The sequence below is a fragment of the Aquila chrysaetos genome, chromosome 8, assembly GCF_900496995.4.
Source record: "Aquila chrysaetos chrysaetos chromosome 8, bAquChr1.4, whole genome shotgun sequence".
In the NCBI taxonomy this organism is placed as follows: domain Eukaryota; kingdom Metazoa; phylum Chordata; class Aves; order Accipitriformes; family Accipitridae; genus Aquila; species Aquila chrysaetos.
In genome coordinates, this window is record NC_044011.1 from 38,805,127 (window position 1) to 38,820,979 (window position 15,853).

Below are 15,853 nucleotides of genomic sequence, written 5' to 3' on the forward strand. Positions count from 1 at the left end.
CAGCCCTGCCGCCCGGCGAGCTGTCCGTACGGCCCGAAAGGAAGGAAACCGGGTTTTGAGAGACTGGCAGGAAGTGTACTTTTTATTTTTGGTTGAAGAGGCCAAAATGGAGAACGAGATTCAGATGCACATTCACAGGCGTCCGCGCCGGCTGGTCGGAGACTCCACTCGTGTTTTGCAGCAGCGGGAGCGTCCCACGGCCAAGGAGATGGAGGTTCACGATAAAGCCAGGCCGAGCACACAAGATACCGAGGAAGGAGGACAGTTACGACTAGATTCGCCCGTTTCGTTTTCGCCCAACCCTGTGCCACCTCTGTGGTCCCTCAGTGGTTGTCGCTCTGACTACCAGATGCGCTAACACCTTCCCCGTCTCCTTTGCCATCACTGTTGCCACGTCTGAACTTTTTATTTTATAGCAAACTATATACAGCATCTTTTTGTCAAGTCTCAATTCACGATTTTCAGACTCTGCTACAGAGCACGGAGAGAGATGGTGTTAACAACAGTCTACGGAAAACAGACACGTTCGTAGCTCCAAGCACGGAGCGTCCGCCTCCCCAAGTCCGTTCCACCTTCCCACGAATCCAAATGAGAACATACCTCTCGTCAGCTGAACTCACACCATTTCTTTAAGCTAGGGCCTCGTATGCAAAGACAACACCATCTCGGCTACATACGCTTCTGCATTAATCCCATTTATCTTCACCAGAGGTGTCGCACAGAGTTTGTGTTCCGAGTTACTTCCTAAAGCTTACGATGTTTCTTTACTGCTTTCTCTCCACAGAAAAGTCACTTTGGTGACTTTTGTATTCAAACAGAGACAATTTGCGGTGGGCATACTGCCACCTTTAAACACGTAAGAAAAGAAAAACAAGAACCAATTCACTAAGTTAGTAGCGGCAAAATCCCCAGACAGGAAAAAAAAAATTTACATCTCTATCCCATTTTGTTGTCAGACTGTTTGTTGTGTTCCATTTACATCATGACTAACCAGGTCCATTATAAAAACAAGAAAGTAACCATGAAATAAATAGATGTTGACACTAGTGGGATTGCAGGGGTGTTATAACTCATCGTTTTTCCTGCTTTCTCCTCCAGCTTCTGTTGTCTTCTCTTTTTTGGACCCTGCGTAATGAAGTAAACTCAGTCACACACTGAAACAGTTTTTACAGTGTACAAAGCAGCGTTGACAGTCCCTGACATTCATTAAGTATTCCAGCAAATGCTCGGTCTATGGTACAGAAGTTGGGGGAATGTGTTGGGTACTGATACTCGGCTCCAAAGAGCTGAAGACATTACTGCCCTCCACCTCTTTAACACTGCTGTGCTCACAATAGGAGTGGCAGAATAAACACGGGCTAGCACATCAGTTCTTTAACAAAGACAGGCTGACAGCTACAGGACTGGCTGTAAACTGCAGCGATGGAGGCATAAAGCAGCTGCTGAGGCAGGAGGCAGCGGTACATTAGAACGTCATGCTGAACAATGAAAATGTAGGAACAGCAAGGAACCAAAATTTTTGTCTTTCTCTTTGCAGAATTAACAATTGATCTGCAGTTGGAGGTTCTACCATCTTACTACCTCCTACAGCTACAAAGATGCAAAGAAGCACACAGCTTGCTCTTGTAGCTACCAAGTTCCAGACCATTCGTCAAGGATTTACCCACCGGAATCTGATCCAGGCTCATCATCTATTGCTACTTTCTCAGCTGTAGGAGGTTCCTTGGCTGGACCAATATCCTCAGGTTTGTCTGTGTTTAAAGCAGAAAGAAACAAAAGTTAAGGGAGAATACACAGGAGACTAGGCACAGGGAGATGAGGTGACTAGTGGCAAGGTTTACCAACAAGCCAGCTGTGGTGCCTCAGCAGGATTGTAATAATTCACTCCCACGGTGGATCTCTCTACAACCCTCAGAAAAGCATTGCAGAACTGCTCCTTATTTCTCACTGCCTTTGTCTGCCAGGCTTTACGTCCCTAGAAGCCCTGGAGATTCACTGGTTGCACGGGCAAGTCACCTTTGGAGCTGTGACTATAAGCAGAATCTCTTACTCAGGCCAGAGGAAGCGGCAGGGAACTCTGCTGACAAACAGCCGTCTAGATTTAAAAGGACCAGGGCACGCAGAACCAGAGGATCTTAAGAACTTCAGAAAACTGCAGGTCTTAGTGTCCCAAGAGTTGTGTTTTTTTCCTGGCATCCATCTAAGCCACAAACCTTTCTCCTTAACAGCTCATTCTACTCCTTGATATAGGACACGACCTTGAATACTTGGCTCTGGACACGTGGAACTCATTGATGGCTTACCTTCCTTCTAAGGCAGGCAGCCAGCCAAAGAGACAGATACTGACTAACCATCCTAGGAAGTTTATAAATACTTTCTGTTCCTTCACAGAAAAAAAACCCAAACCAATGGTGGGGGGAAAAGGACACGGCTATCCGTAGATTTTCCCAGCTGACTTTGAAAATTAAGAGGAGGATCATTTAATTTTACAGTTAAGTACTGTCTTCATGTATTTAGCTCCCTGTCACTCAAGGCAGAGAGAGATGAGTGTGTGACACACAGTAATGAGATACTAGGAATTACACACACGCTCCCCATCTGCTCCTTACCTTCTTGTTTCCCCTCCGTGGGAGGGATAGTGTTCTCAGTCTCGGAGGTTGCTGTAGCATTCTTGCCTGAATCGGTTTTTGTGGTGTTCTTCTCCTTTTTGGGTTTGGGTTTTGCAAACTTGGCCTTATTCAGGAGATACTGCACTTCCCTGTCCAGGGCTGCTATCTTCAGCTCTACATCTTTTGACAGCAGGACAGGTTTCTCGGTAGGAGAGAGCTTGTTCTGTTCAGCCAGCGTCTCATTTTTCCAGATCTGTGGGATGGGAGGGAAGAGGTGCTTTTTGAATGCTTCTGGGTTCCAGGAACCACTGCTCCCTGCTACATTTCCACCAGCTTCTTAGTTACCAGACACAGGACAAAACAAAGGAACGAAATCCTCAAAACCCAGTGGCTGCTTCTAAAAACTGCATGCAGCCAGATTACTGGGGTACACCACCACTCCTGGAGACAACTCTCCACATGCAACACAAGAAGCATCGTCCCCCACAAAGCAGTCTGGGGTCAAGGTGGGCATTAGAAAACACTGAAACACACAAAAGGTCTGCTGGTGGCATGGAAAACAAAACAGGCACACTCTATTCCATGACCTTGAGCGAAAGTACGCAACAGGAAACGCAACCCAAAACTGCCACCCTCACCCTCCCCCAGAATCATTTGATCCTTTATTACCGTTGTTTCATTGATGGCTTTTTCCAGCGTACCCAGTTCCACTTCCGTGAATATCTGGTCAGACTCTGGAATCATTCGGGCTCCCCTTAAAGATAAGAAGAAAGTTTATTTTTGTTAAACCAAACAGACTATACATGGGCAACTCGGTGTTTACCACTCCAGTAATCGCAATAATAAATGGTCACTGCACATCACCAACCACTTAGTACATTTTGCACCCATGTCTCTTACCTCTGCAGGAAACAGAGTCCTAAATCAACCTCTGGATGCTAAGAATGGAATACAGAGCCAACAAATGCAGCTATCAAGAGAACAGAAAAACATGGAAGATAGGAAAAGCTGAGGCCATAGGAGCACGAGGGAGAAATCTGCTTGAAAATGGTGTGTACAGTGTTGGACACGTCCTGTCCCCCCAGTTTAAACAGAGCTTGCATGCTTCTGTTACTGTGTTCTGCAGAACCAAGCACAAGGAAGCAGGGTTTTGGTCATCTTTCCTCAAGAAGTGCTAGTCGCTTTCAGACCACAATGCAATTTGGTCAAGTTCTGTTGACACCTCTTTCGTTACTGGCTGCACAACTCTCCTTCCCAACAGCTTGCTCTTACTTGAGAAAGATGGTTGAGTGGTTGAGCAGACTCTCCAGGGCAGCCAGGCGTTCCGGCCACTTTCTCCTTTCCTCAACACGGAAGAAGAGGTTTCTACAAAGCTTTTTCAGCTCTGAAAGCTTGTCTTTCAGCTCCTGCGAACGGGGAAAAGGCAAAAGGAGACAATTAGTTTGCCCACTATCTAACATTGTAAGCCTCAGAAGTTAAACCTGCGTTTTTTGTCATTTTCTCTATCAAATAGGCTATTTCCGTACAGCAAAAAGAGCCACATGACTAAACTTTATGTGGAATCAACAGGTTACTGCTGGAGCTGTTGAAGACACACCCGTGGCTGGAAGAACAACTTCATACTATGTTCTGTGCACAGTGCACCAAGGAAGCAAGGAACTTTTGAGAGCCAGGTTATAAAGGATCAGGATGGATCAATACTCTATCAGCCTGTGTGGCAATTTCTATGGCAGTTACAGCAAACTGGTATCCTGACTACACACAGCAGTACCTTAGTTGTGGCTGCATAGCCCTCCTCCTCCATCCAACTGGAAGCCTCGCTAAGCTTTCTGGAAATTTCTTCTCTCTGCTCCTCCGTTGAGACAAACTGATACTCCTCTTGGTAAAGCTTGTCCTGAAAAGAACAAAGCAAGCACTCCTGTCAAACACCACTGAGCATGGAAGCATAAAACAACCAGGCCACCCACCTGCAACCGGGCTGGACTGTGAACTCCTGGGGTGCTGCCTGCACTGGCCAGGAGATTCTCATTCAACCCTCCCGAATCTGAGCTCCTGCTGCTAGCATTACCAGGAGCATGATGGTAATACACCAGGTATATAGACACACGCGCACACCAGGTGTATGATGGTAAAGCTGCAACAACCAGAATCTCGCACACACTTAACATTAATTGCCTCTTCTGTACAAGATTACTTGAGAAGCTGTAGCTACTTTCCAGCCCGAGTGCAATTGTTCCAAAACACATGGGTAAGTGCACATAAGGGATACTGGAAACCCAAAGTTTAGTGTGTTAGACACGCTGAAGGAAAGCATTCATTCTGTGTCGAGAAAACCTCCCAAGTCCACGTGGCCTTGGGAGGCCTAATGGTAGCAGAAACAGTGACTGAAAGATGAGACCTGGGCTCTTCAAATCAGCTTCCCCCAGCTCAAGCAACTCCCCTGCATTCAGATCAGCCAAGCTGCACTTCTACCTGCCTTCCAGGAATTCTCTTTTCTTTATATCCCTCTCTTACCTGGGTCTCAAAGATGAATGACTCCAAGCTGTTGGCTGACTTTTCTCTTTCCTGTTTCTCTAGATCTCTGACCGTCAAGTCTTGGAGTCTAAAGTGCAAAGAGAACAGAAATCAAAGGTAGCAAGTGCCTTTAGATGAGCACCACATCACATACATCACCTTCTGAGGATAGCAGCACTACGTGAGCTATCACCATTCCAAAGCAATTCACTTCCTTTATTTAGAGCTTTACCCCAGCAGAGCCATTTCAAACATACTTTTTCATTGAGCTCTTCAGTTCATCCTCCAGCAAGTCAGGCACATCGTTTACATCCAGTTCCATGGTGATCTCATGGACAAGCTTCTGCTTCTTGGGTGCTTTGATCTTCTTCTCTTCCTCTGTTTTGGTAACTGTGCTGTCACCAGAACTTTTAGACGGTTCTTCCTCTTTCACAGTTTCTCTGTTTTCTTTGGGATCCTGTAACAGACAACGTATATTCTCAGGCAAGGGAACTTATTTGCAGATTTTGCAACTTTTCCAAGGCAGGGCACTCACAGGGAAAGAAGAATTCCACTGAGCACTGTGGGAATTTTATTAGTTTCAGAAATACTCCTCAGACACCAAAATCACAGTCCCATTCCTTCAATCTGATGCTCACCCGAGACTCTAATTTCTCGCCTTCTTCCTTCTTCTGTGACTCTGCTTTTGGAGGGGCAGTTTCTTCCTGACCTGGAGACTGCTCTTTCTCTTCTCCCTGCTCGTCACCGGCATCTTCTGCACTGCTTTTGTGGTCTTGCTTCTCCCCCTGCTCTTCTTTACCCATTTCTGCTAGGCTCTCTTCTTCTTCCTGGTCACCACAGGAAAGTAAAGGGGAAACCAAAATGGTGTTTTTAACACAGGAATTCCATGCAAATCTTTTACAGAACAGATAATCCTCTGCAAAAAATGTACACGTGAAAAACAGCACTCACAGGGACTGCAGCCATTAGTGAGGGACTGTGCTGAGCTAGAATAGGAATTAAGAGTTACTTCAGTGCAGAACATGACTCCGTGACCAGGAGCTTTCATCTCACTAGAAAGAAACCTCGTCACTACTGCCAGCGTAACAGCAGCTGTGCCTATATGGCCCAGGAGGAAGCAAGGAGCCTGCCAGACAGCTGCACAGACAACACACAGGCAGAAGCCTACTCACAGAGCACACAGGACAATTTAGAAACAAAAGACTTCCCCACAAACAAGTCCTTTAACACTAGTCTACCACTGCTGAACTTGCCAGCAAAAGAGCACAAGTTTCTTCAAACGCACACCACATGAAACTCAAAGGAATAAAGCACTTTGTGACAATATTTAAAATCCTGACATGCTGCCAGACACCTTTAATTCTGCTCATACAAATCACTGCCTCTTTAGCAGCCATAGCAAGACCCAGGGGCTCCCACCCACTAGCAATTACCCTTGGGCTCACCTGGACCGAGTCTGTCAGGTTCTCTCCAGTCTCTGGCGCAGGACCACCACCCCCAAACAGGCTTGAGATGGTATTACCAAGTTCTGTTGATAGGAGACAAAAAAATCCAGAATATTGTGTATCCAAGTGAGGGAGAAAGTAATCTTCAGCTCTCAATTCTTCCCCTCACAACCATAATGATCCCCAAGGAGGTCCCTTTGCGGTGTAGGTTAGCTACGTACACTGCAGGAAAACTCTTCTTTCCCTGACCTCACGTTGTTATTTTTGCATGCACAGACAAGCTGGGGCCTCTACCCCTACTGGAATATGACTTGAAATTTGTAACTTTAACTAAAAAGCTTCAAGTTTCAACCCGTGGCTGCACTAGCTGTCCCTGCATCTCCCCTTCACCTCTACACATACAGATTTCCAGCTGCTCTCTGTAGGAAAGTCTGTGCTCTAAAACCTGAGCAATGCAAAGCACAGATCAGGGCATCCCAACCCAGACAACCAGACAGGAGAACACTGCAGGGCTGTGGATGCAGGACTTCCCTTCAGGGCAGACCTCCGGAACTGATCTGCTGTGGCTGAACAACCAGAAAGCTACTTTTATTTTTCAAGTTGCAACACATGCCATAGTCACCTTAGGAGCGTATGACATTTCAGAGCTCCTTGCAGCACCCAGAAGCCACTCGCAAAAGGCTTTTGGGTATTTTGGAGCCGTATGCACAATCACAGGCTATAGCTAACCGTTTAACTTCCATACCCCAAAACAAGGGTGCTTGCTCTGCTCAAGGCAATGATATGTTTTAGTCATCCCAGCTACTGCAGGTAAAACACAACCACCAGTATGAATATCAAAGCTCAGCATTTACTTGTCAGTGTTGACTCCTCCTCCAGCTTGTCTTCCACCAAGGTCTCAAACACAGATTCCACCTTGGAGAGGGGAGCACAGGATTAGTTTTAAGTAGGGACCATCCATAACAGAGAGACGGACAGAACTGGAAAATACATAGGCTGACAAACTTCACAACAGGGTGGTGCTTACCCGGTCAAGACTTAGTACTCCACTCTCATCCATATTGAAGTGAGCTTTGATGCCTTTGGATTCATAATCTGAGTGCTTCTTGAAACTGTCCCCAACTCCCTTTAGCCTCACAGTAGTGAGATTGAGAGAACCAAAAATCCTGATGACACAGCAACAAAAGCAGAGAGAAAACTTAAGATAACAATGCTGCAGAACAGCTAACCACTTCTCACAGTCATGTTTACAGCAATGGACAACTGCACAGAGCAAAGAACCAGCATGGTTTGGTTTGCCTAAGCGCATAAAACTGAGAACAGATCTGCAAATATGCACTGGTGGCCAGTCAGATTTGTAGGCCTGCCTGCCAATAAAATTTTCCAGCTAGGCATACTGCAACGCCATGGAGCTGTCTGCTCAGACGCTGGGCTCAACTCACCGCATGTCATCCTGGTTCAGGAAAGACAGATCTCCATAGTTGACATAGAACTCAAAGTCATCTGTGTAGCGGTTGAAAGTGATAACTTTGCGCTGTGGGTAGGGTGCCATGCGCTGGAACAAAATCCTCTTGTTATGCTTTAAACTCTTGGATTTATCATCCTCCTCAACTTCACGAGTAAACTCCACCTGCATCACAAACGGAACATATGACTCGGCAACTGCAAACTCCCTCTACAGCATTTCATGTCACGTTTCTGCAATGTTTGGCTGCTCTACCTTGTGCAAAACTTGGGGGTCAGGTAAGTATTTCTCAACAGATGTTTCTATGTGCCTGGCTTCTTAGATATAATAGCACTTCTACAATACGGAAGATTTTCTCCCAGCGCAGCCCCATTTGCCTGTACCTTGCACAAGAGGAAGAAAGCCAAGGATTACCTGGATAGGAAACACAGCGGCATCGCGAACAACGAAAGGCTTCACCTTAAAGGCTTTGCTCAGAGCAGCTGCCTGGTAGACTGCACCCATAGCAGCAGCCTCGTCGGCATTGATATTCTTGCCCAGTTCTTCTCTATGAAGTGAAAAGCAACAGATGTCAGCTTTGCAGCCGCTGCCATAAACAGCAACTTGTCAATAGGAGACAGACTAGAAGGGGGCCTCACATACTCACTTGCCCACAGCTTTCAGCAAAACCTCCTGCACTTTGGGGACCCGTGTGGCACCTCCAACTAGAATCACCTGGTCAATTCCATCCTAGGGATTGGAAACAGTCACCTTGTCTTGAGAAAGCAATTTTGGAAAGCTAAGTTCAGGGCTTCCTTAAGCTCCTTCCCCGGTCACCACGCACTGGTGTGGTGCTCCGAGAACACCCATGCTACATCCTGCCATCCCAGTGCAGGTCAGTGCCTGACAGATCTCAGACAGGCTGACACAAGGCTTGCCAACATGAGGAACCTGGAGTCAGGTTTGTCAAAGAGGGGCAACGTGACCGCTGCTTCAAGCCACCTGAAACATGGGACTCGATTCAAAATTAGACAGACTACAGTTTAATGTCAGAGGAGCCAGGACAGCAAGGTGGACCAGAACAGATGGAAACACAGACTCTGAGAGGTGACTCAGTGTCTTGCATTGAATACCAGAGCCAAAAGATGCTCAAGAGTGTCCTAGCACCCTGGCGAGCGAGCATTTAACAGTGCAGTAAGTCTCTCCAAAGGACTGCATCACGTTTGGTCCAACTGTGGTCCACAACAGGGCTTCTAAAGGGAGCACTCAAAGGAGAAGCCTGAACAGCAATAATGCTGTTTCCAGGCTCTGAGATAAAACTTCAGAAGAGCAATCAGAACCACCATCCAAGACAAAGAAAGGAAAGATCAGTGTTTCAAACCTCCAGCCCAAGAGTAAAGTTTTTTAAGAGCAAGAAACGCCTCCTCCAAGTCCTTTGTTTCTGGTGGATAGCGCAGGGAGCCATGACAGGCTCCTGCTTGACACCGCAGCGAGTAACCTCACTGCAGCAGCAACACCACTCTTACGACAGCAGGCATCTGTACCTCTCAGCAGTGCCAGTAACGCAACCACCAATGCTTTGATCGTGACACAACAGCAACTCTGTACATAAAAACTTCAGGCTTGTTAACGCATTCCTAAACCTACCATGTTCATCTCTGCGCTGCTCAGAGCCTGTTGCACAGGTCCTGGGACTCGCTGGAACAAGTCAGAGCACAAATCCTCAAATTCTTGCCTCGACACCTTGGCCTTGAAGTCAACGTCATCTAGTAGCCCCTCAATCTGTCCAGAAAAAAAAACCCGCCAGAATTAAATTATTTGTGGAGCATTCTCCAAGCAAAATCTTTGCCTGACTTGCCACAGTGTGCAAAATGTTCCAGCTTTCTCAACGCACTAGGACCTGACTGTGCTCATCTGAACCCTGCCATTGCTAAGGTGACGAGAAGATGGAATGCAGCTAAAACAGACAGCTTCTCTCAGCAAAAGTTTATTTACCAAGCTTCACGTGACTAGCTGTCATCCAATCCACTCATTTAATCGCCAGCGGTACTAAGTGGGCACAAGTTGAGAGGAACCACCAGTGCCGCCACCACCTCTGGAACACCAGGAGCAATGCTCTTCAGCATGCTGACGCTGCAGAGGGACAGTGCTTCTACGCAGCTGTCCTTAACCCACCCTGCCCTCAGACCTAGAAAAGCTGGAAAGCCTGTGACAGAAGGTCAGACCTGTGCCATGTGGTCAGCATTTGCGCTCAGGACAGTTTTCAGGCGGTTGGCCTCCTTCAGTAGTTTGGCCATGGCCCGGGGATTCTTTCGGACATCTTTGGAAGGGTGCTGATCATTAAACAGTTTTGCCAAATAGTCCCGGAGACGAAGCTCCATCTCTAAACCTCCAAGAGTACGGTCAAACCTGAGCAAAAGAACAAACAGAGATGTAACAACTTAAAATGAGTTGAAATACAAACAAACTTCATGTATTATTTCACAAATGTGCAGAGCGGCAAGTGGTCAAAAGTAGCTGCAGTATTACAAGCTGTGATTGACTGTGAAAGAACAGTTGTTCCAAAAATAACACATTATAATGAAACAAAGAGGAGAAATATTCATCACCACAATAGCCTCTGAGTAGGAAACTTCATTATGTTTACGGTAAAGGCCTTATTGCCAAGCATGTCAAACTGCTGAGAAGCCAAAGGATAACTGTCTCAGCTCCCAGGTATTTTCTTGGAAACAGGAGTATAAGTGTTTTGGATTTAAAATTGCTGGGCTGGCAATTCACAGCACCCCCCTCCTTATTTGGCAAACATGCTGCATTTTCATTGCTCTCTAGAAGGGTATTCTGCTTTTTCAAGCTGACACGCTCTACTTCTGTAAGATTATAGGAAATGGAATTACGCTAAAATGGCTTGAAGCTATAAAAAAGCAAGCCCGAAGCAAATTAAGTATACCGGTTGCCTCCTGGGCTCCTGGACGTTCTCAGTTACCTTCTGCACAAGACGGTGACACCAGAATTATTACTAATCAGAGCCTTTTTGCTCCAAACGTTTCCCACTCTGCCATCCAAATTACTGTGCTGAAGCCTCACTGCAGAATTCCACATTTAGGAGAGACTGTGAAACAAATGGTTTCTTTCCTGAGACCTGTGGGTTTTGTGCAACTCATGTTGAATTCTTACCCAATGCCCTGGATCTGCAATTGAGGTTGGGTTCCCGAGTCCTTAGTTTTCACTGTCTGATACGTAACAATAGTACAAACGGTGCTTCCTGCTCCCATGTCGTAAAACATGATATTCTGAAAAGAGAAGCTGGGACAGTGAAGCAGAAACACCTGGATATCCCCCACGAGTAAGGAAAGAACCCACTGCTGTCTGAGCTTGATACAGGCCAAGACTATCTGCTCCCTAGCCTGGCTTTATACTGTAATGACAGGACTCGTACTTTGATCAAACACAGGACATGTTCAGGGTCACGCTTGACACAAGCGGACAAGAAAACTTTTTTCATCCATTTCATAGATCAGAAAAAAAAGCTTTCCTCTTTAAAAGTTTCTTCAACTTCAGGAAAATGAAGTATTTCGGAGTCTGGCTTCCAATACCTTAGGAAATCACTGCTGTTATTCCCCCCCCACTGTTGATGGGCAAGAAACAAACACGGGTTAACAAAATGGGAACTCCCAGCCACCTGCCCTCACTCCAGAAGCTTTCTGGCTTCACCCCATATTCACATAGGGGTTTCGTCTCTTCCTCTTTTTGATGAACACATGAGAACAGAGAAGACTGGTTGACTAGCAGAGTCCAATTCCTCACAGTTAAGTCCTTGTGATTTTATCTGCAGCACTTTCTCCCCCACATGCAGGCACTTGCACGAGACTCTCCACGTCTCACAGCTGCACCTACCTGTGCGGTGGCATTGATGTCTTTCCTCCTAAAAACTCCATAGTTCAATGCTACAGCAGTGTTGTCATTGATCAGCTGCAGCACCTTCAAGTCGGCCATGCGAGCGGCATGCAGAACTGCTCTCCTCTCCGCCTGGTTGAAGTAGGCAGGAACGGTGATCACCGCGTCCTTGATGGGCTGCTCTGAAAGAGTTGCAGGGAACATGTTTTTCCATCAGTGTAGCCATGTGCAAAGACTCGTTATAACAGGGTGATGGTAGCAAAGCCAGAGAATCCATGATAAAGACTCATATAGAATGCAATCCTGAAGCAGCATCAGCAGCCAGAATCATTAGGGATGAATCTCGCTGTGTCCCACTGAAACCAAGCAGATTTTCCAGATTCTGGCAAAGCCACGTGTCTACCGACCTCTCTTTCACATGTTAGGATGCCTTAGATTTCAACAAATATTATCTTCGTGGAGCCTTACTTTCTCACTGGATTATGTTCACTCTCCAGAGTCAAAAGTCTTTTGACTGGCTTTAGTATTACTAACCAAACAACACACAGCCTCCTAGTTATGATCCAAGTCAAACACATCAATGAAATTCACCCAATTTTCATTACTGTGGTATTTCACTAGCAACACAGCATAGCAAATGCATGACAGTCTCTTATCTGTTAGCAAGTTTCACAACAGAGGGCAGTTTTTGCTCTTTCCTCGTAGTTCAGCTCCAGCAGCAAGTCTCCATCTAGACCAGTTACAATGCAGACTTTAACAGAGCTACTTCCACCTTCCCCTGCAGTTACCCACCAACGTGCTTCTGCTCTAGTCACACGTGTCACTGAGAAAATGCTTTACTCTCTTCCTCCAGAGATTGCCCATAAGGCTCCTTCACTGCAAGGTTGGGTGGGATCTGGGTGCCTGCCCCCAAGAATAGGATTAAGAACCCAAACTCGCATCATATTAGAAACAAATGACAACTTGATAGTCGCTAAGTCTTGCTTAAAACCTACAGCCGAAAAGACCCAATGTCCTGTTTCTAAAAATCCGTAGGTTTTCAAACACCTTTAGTCTCTGCTCAAATCCTATAATATACACACACACGCACGCACAGACACTGTAAGAAACAGCTAAATCCTTCCAACCTGCAAATTCCTCAGCCAGACCACGTGAATAGTTCAGGACCATCCCCAGCATCTCCTCTGGAGAATACTGTATCGTTCTACAAGAAACAGACAGGAAAGAAAATTACAGCAACAACAGAGTCAGCTGTAGAAGCCTGGTAGCCAAAGTCCCATCCACAAGGAACCCAGAAGCAGCCACTTACTGGGATAGCTTGAAGATAACGGTCTGCCTCTTCTCATCCTTCACCAGTTCATGCTCTGGGAATCGGGCCTGGTACAGCGCCACGTGGGGGTTATCGATACGCTTACCCAGCAGATCCTGAAAGTATCTGAATGCCACCTTGGGGGTCCTTATGGACTGCAGAAAGAAAAAGCACATCATCCAGCTGCATTTCTTTGGCTTCACTGTTGTCAAACAAACCTATCCTGAGCTACGTGGTGAACAACTTTTGCTATGGGAGGTAGGAGCACAAGACCGGCACACAAAGAGCCAGTACAGAAAGCCAGTAATGCACCAAGGAGATAAGAAGAAAGAAATAAAGCTTCCTAGCTCGGACATTTATCATAAAGGACCCAGCAGCGGGAACATGTATCTTGTGCACAGAAACTGCAGTTGGCGCGGCGAGTAACAAGAACTCTTACCATTCCTAGTGCGCTGTCACCAAAGAGACGCTCGTTCTCCTTCAAAGAAACAGCCACAGGTGTTTTTCTTCGTGACTCCCTGTGTAGAAAGAGAGGAATAAACCAGTCGAAACAGGTGAACGTTCAGTACAGAGTCCCTAGCGAGGAAAGGCGTTGTTTCCATTCCAGAGAGACTAAGGGAAGGTGCTTGGATACCACCTACGGAGATGAAGGCCAGCCTCCCCTCCATTCATCTGAAGGGCTGTGATAGCAGCACCTCCTTTCAGAGCTTTCATACCTCCTGATGCTCCTCGTGACACAGGCAAATAACGGGCTTTACCGAAACACGGACAGACATCTTTCAAATTCACAGTTGAACCTGTGGTGAGCGGATTGTTATTTTTCCCATAAGACAAGAGAACTTAACAAGAGGTGACGCATTTCTGCTCCAATTCACGCATTAGCACACCAAGGTGAGTACTTCAGTACGATAACTACGAAATGGCTTAAAGCTGTCCACTATGCTCAGTGCATGCTACCCACATCCCAATGTCTTGTAACACATTGTCAATTCTCGACCATAAGGCTACAATAAAATGAATTGCCATGAAGAAGAAAGGCTCACAAATAGCCTTCTGGAACGTGCTGCTTCGTACTTAGACAAGACTTGCTTTACTTTTGCTTTCCTCCACTAGCGAGCAAGGTGAGACAGTTCCCTCATTCTACCAATGACTGCCAAGTTTCAGGGAGCTGGGTGAAAAATCCAGTCTCTCAGTCTAGACTCCCAGAAAATGAAGATGGTCCTGACTGTACATCCTCTCCCAACTGCAAGTTTTTCATTCAGTGTCTCGGGGACGGGCCGCAGCCACAGCAGCCAAGTGAAAGGAGAGCTTGGTTTGCTTCACAAGCAAGTATAGGTTTCTGAACAGTTGCAGGAAAACAAACCTGCCTCTGGGGTCCCTCTGGAGAACTGAGAATCTTACTTCTTCTTACCTGGATAGGCAAGAACGCGCTACTGTGGCCTTTCACATTTGAACCGCAACGTGCCCTTAATCACACAGGCTTTCGGTTGCTTGCTCGCAAGGCCCCCAAAGCGCACCCAAGCACCCCTAAGGCAGGGTTCGAAGCTGGACTGCTGGACTGCTGCCCTGCGCGGTGCTCAGCAGCTGCTCACCCGTGGCAGGAAGCAAGGCGTAAAACGCCGAGTTAGAGGATGGGCGCGTTCGTTCCCCTCACGACGGGGGAACAGCGTTCGTTCAGCCCTGGGCACCCCAAAGCCCTGCCTCCGGACGGCACTTGCGGCGATGTTCCAAGGCGCGATAAGAGGGAGGGAAGCCCCCCGCGGTACGTCTGCGGTATCAGAGCGGGGACGGGCTCTGGAGGGGCAGCCGCTTACTTGTTTAAGACGATCTCCATCGGCACCCCGGGTTTCACGATGGCGATCTTCATCGACTCGCTGCCCACGTCCACCGACATCACCGCCACGGACCCTGCAGCACGGGAGGGGAGAGAAAAAAGCCGCCGGTGAGAAGCCAGGCGGCACCAGGCCAAGCTTCTTCCCGGCACCGGGCGGCCCGGGGCGGCCCATAAAGCCGGCCGGGCCGTGGGGAGGGAAGGGCGGCGGGAGGGGGGGCAGGGCGGCCCGCTCACCCCCCCGCGCCTTCCCCGACAGCCGCCGGCACCGGGCCCGGGGGCCCCGCCGCCCACGTACCTGCGCCGGGCAGGCGGCAGGAGAGCAGCAGCCAGGCCAGCAGCCAGCAGGGCACCAGCGCCATCCCCGCCGCCATCTCGTCCCGGCCCGGCCCGGCGCGGCGCGGCCCGGCCCGCCGGCAGGTGCTGCAAGCGGCGGCCCCGGCGTCTCGCGCAACCCCCGGCCCGGACGCGGCGCCAGCTCATTGGCGCGGCCGCCGGCGCCGGGACCCCGCGCGCCAATCCCGGCGGCCCGCGCGACCCCATTGGGCCACGTCGGGGGAAGCCGGAAGTGGCCACGACGGGAGCTTCGGTCCCATTGGCCGGGAGCACCGGGGCGGGGCAGCGGGAGAAGGGCGGAGGGGCGCGCGCCGTGGGGCGTCATGCGCGCGCGTGCGCGGTGGCGGCGCGCGCGAGCGGGCGCCCGCCCGGCAACAGAGCCACGTGCGGCCCGACTGTTTGGCGCGGGCGCCCCCTGGCGGCTGAGAGGCACCTCGCCGCCAGCGGGCCCCGCCTCTGCTCCCGGCCCCG

General features: G+C 48.4%; 1 protein-coding gene across 1 annotated transcript; it reads right to left on the reverse strand.

Annotated features, from left to right (window-relative positions):
* Positions 1-53: 53 nt before the first annotated feature.
* On the reverse strand, positions 54-15,616 carry HYOU1 (hypoxia up-regulated 1). The gene is given in 25 exon segments (XM_030023013.1): positions 54-1,125; positions 1,668-1,751; positions 2,610-2,862; positions 3,279-3,363; positions 3,882-4,015; positions 4,381-4,503; positions 5,124-5,211; positions 5,381-5,580; positions 5,762-5,950; positions 6,569-6,651; positions 7,423-7,483; positions 7,596-7,734; positions 8,011-8,198; positions 8,448-8,580; positions 8,680-8,762; positions 9,660-9,794; positions 10,238-10,421; positions 11,187-11,302; positions 11,907-12,088; positions 13,034-13,110; positions 13,216-13,370; positions 13,655-13,733; positions 15,030-15,123; positions 15,345-15,487; positions 15,489-15,616. Coding segments are annotated over 25 exon segments (3,171 nt in total). The 5' UTR covers positions 15,590-15,616; the 3' UTR covers positions 54-1,063.
* Between the last annotated feature and the right edge of the window lie 237 nt (positions 15,617-15,853).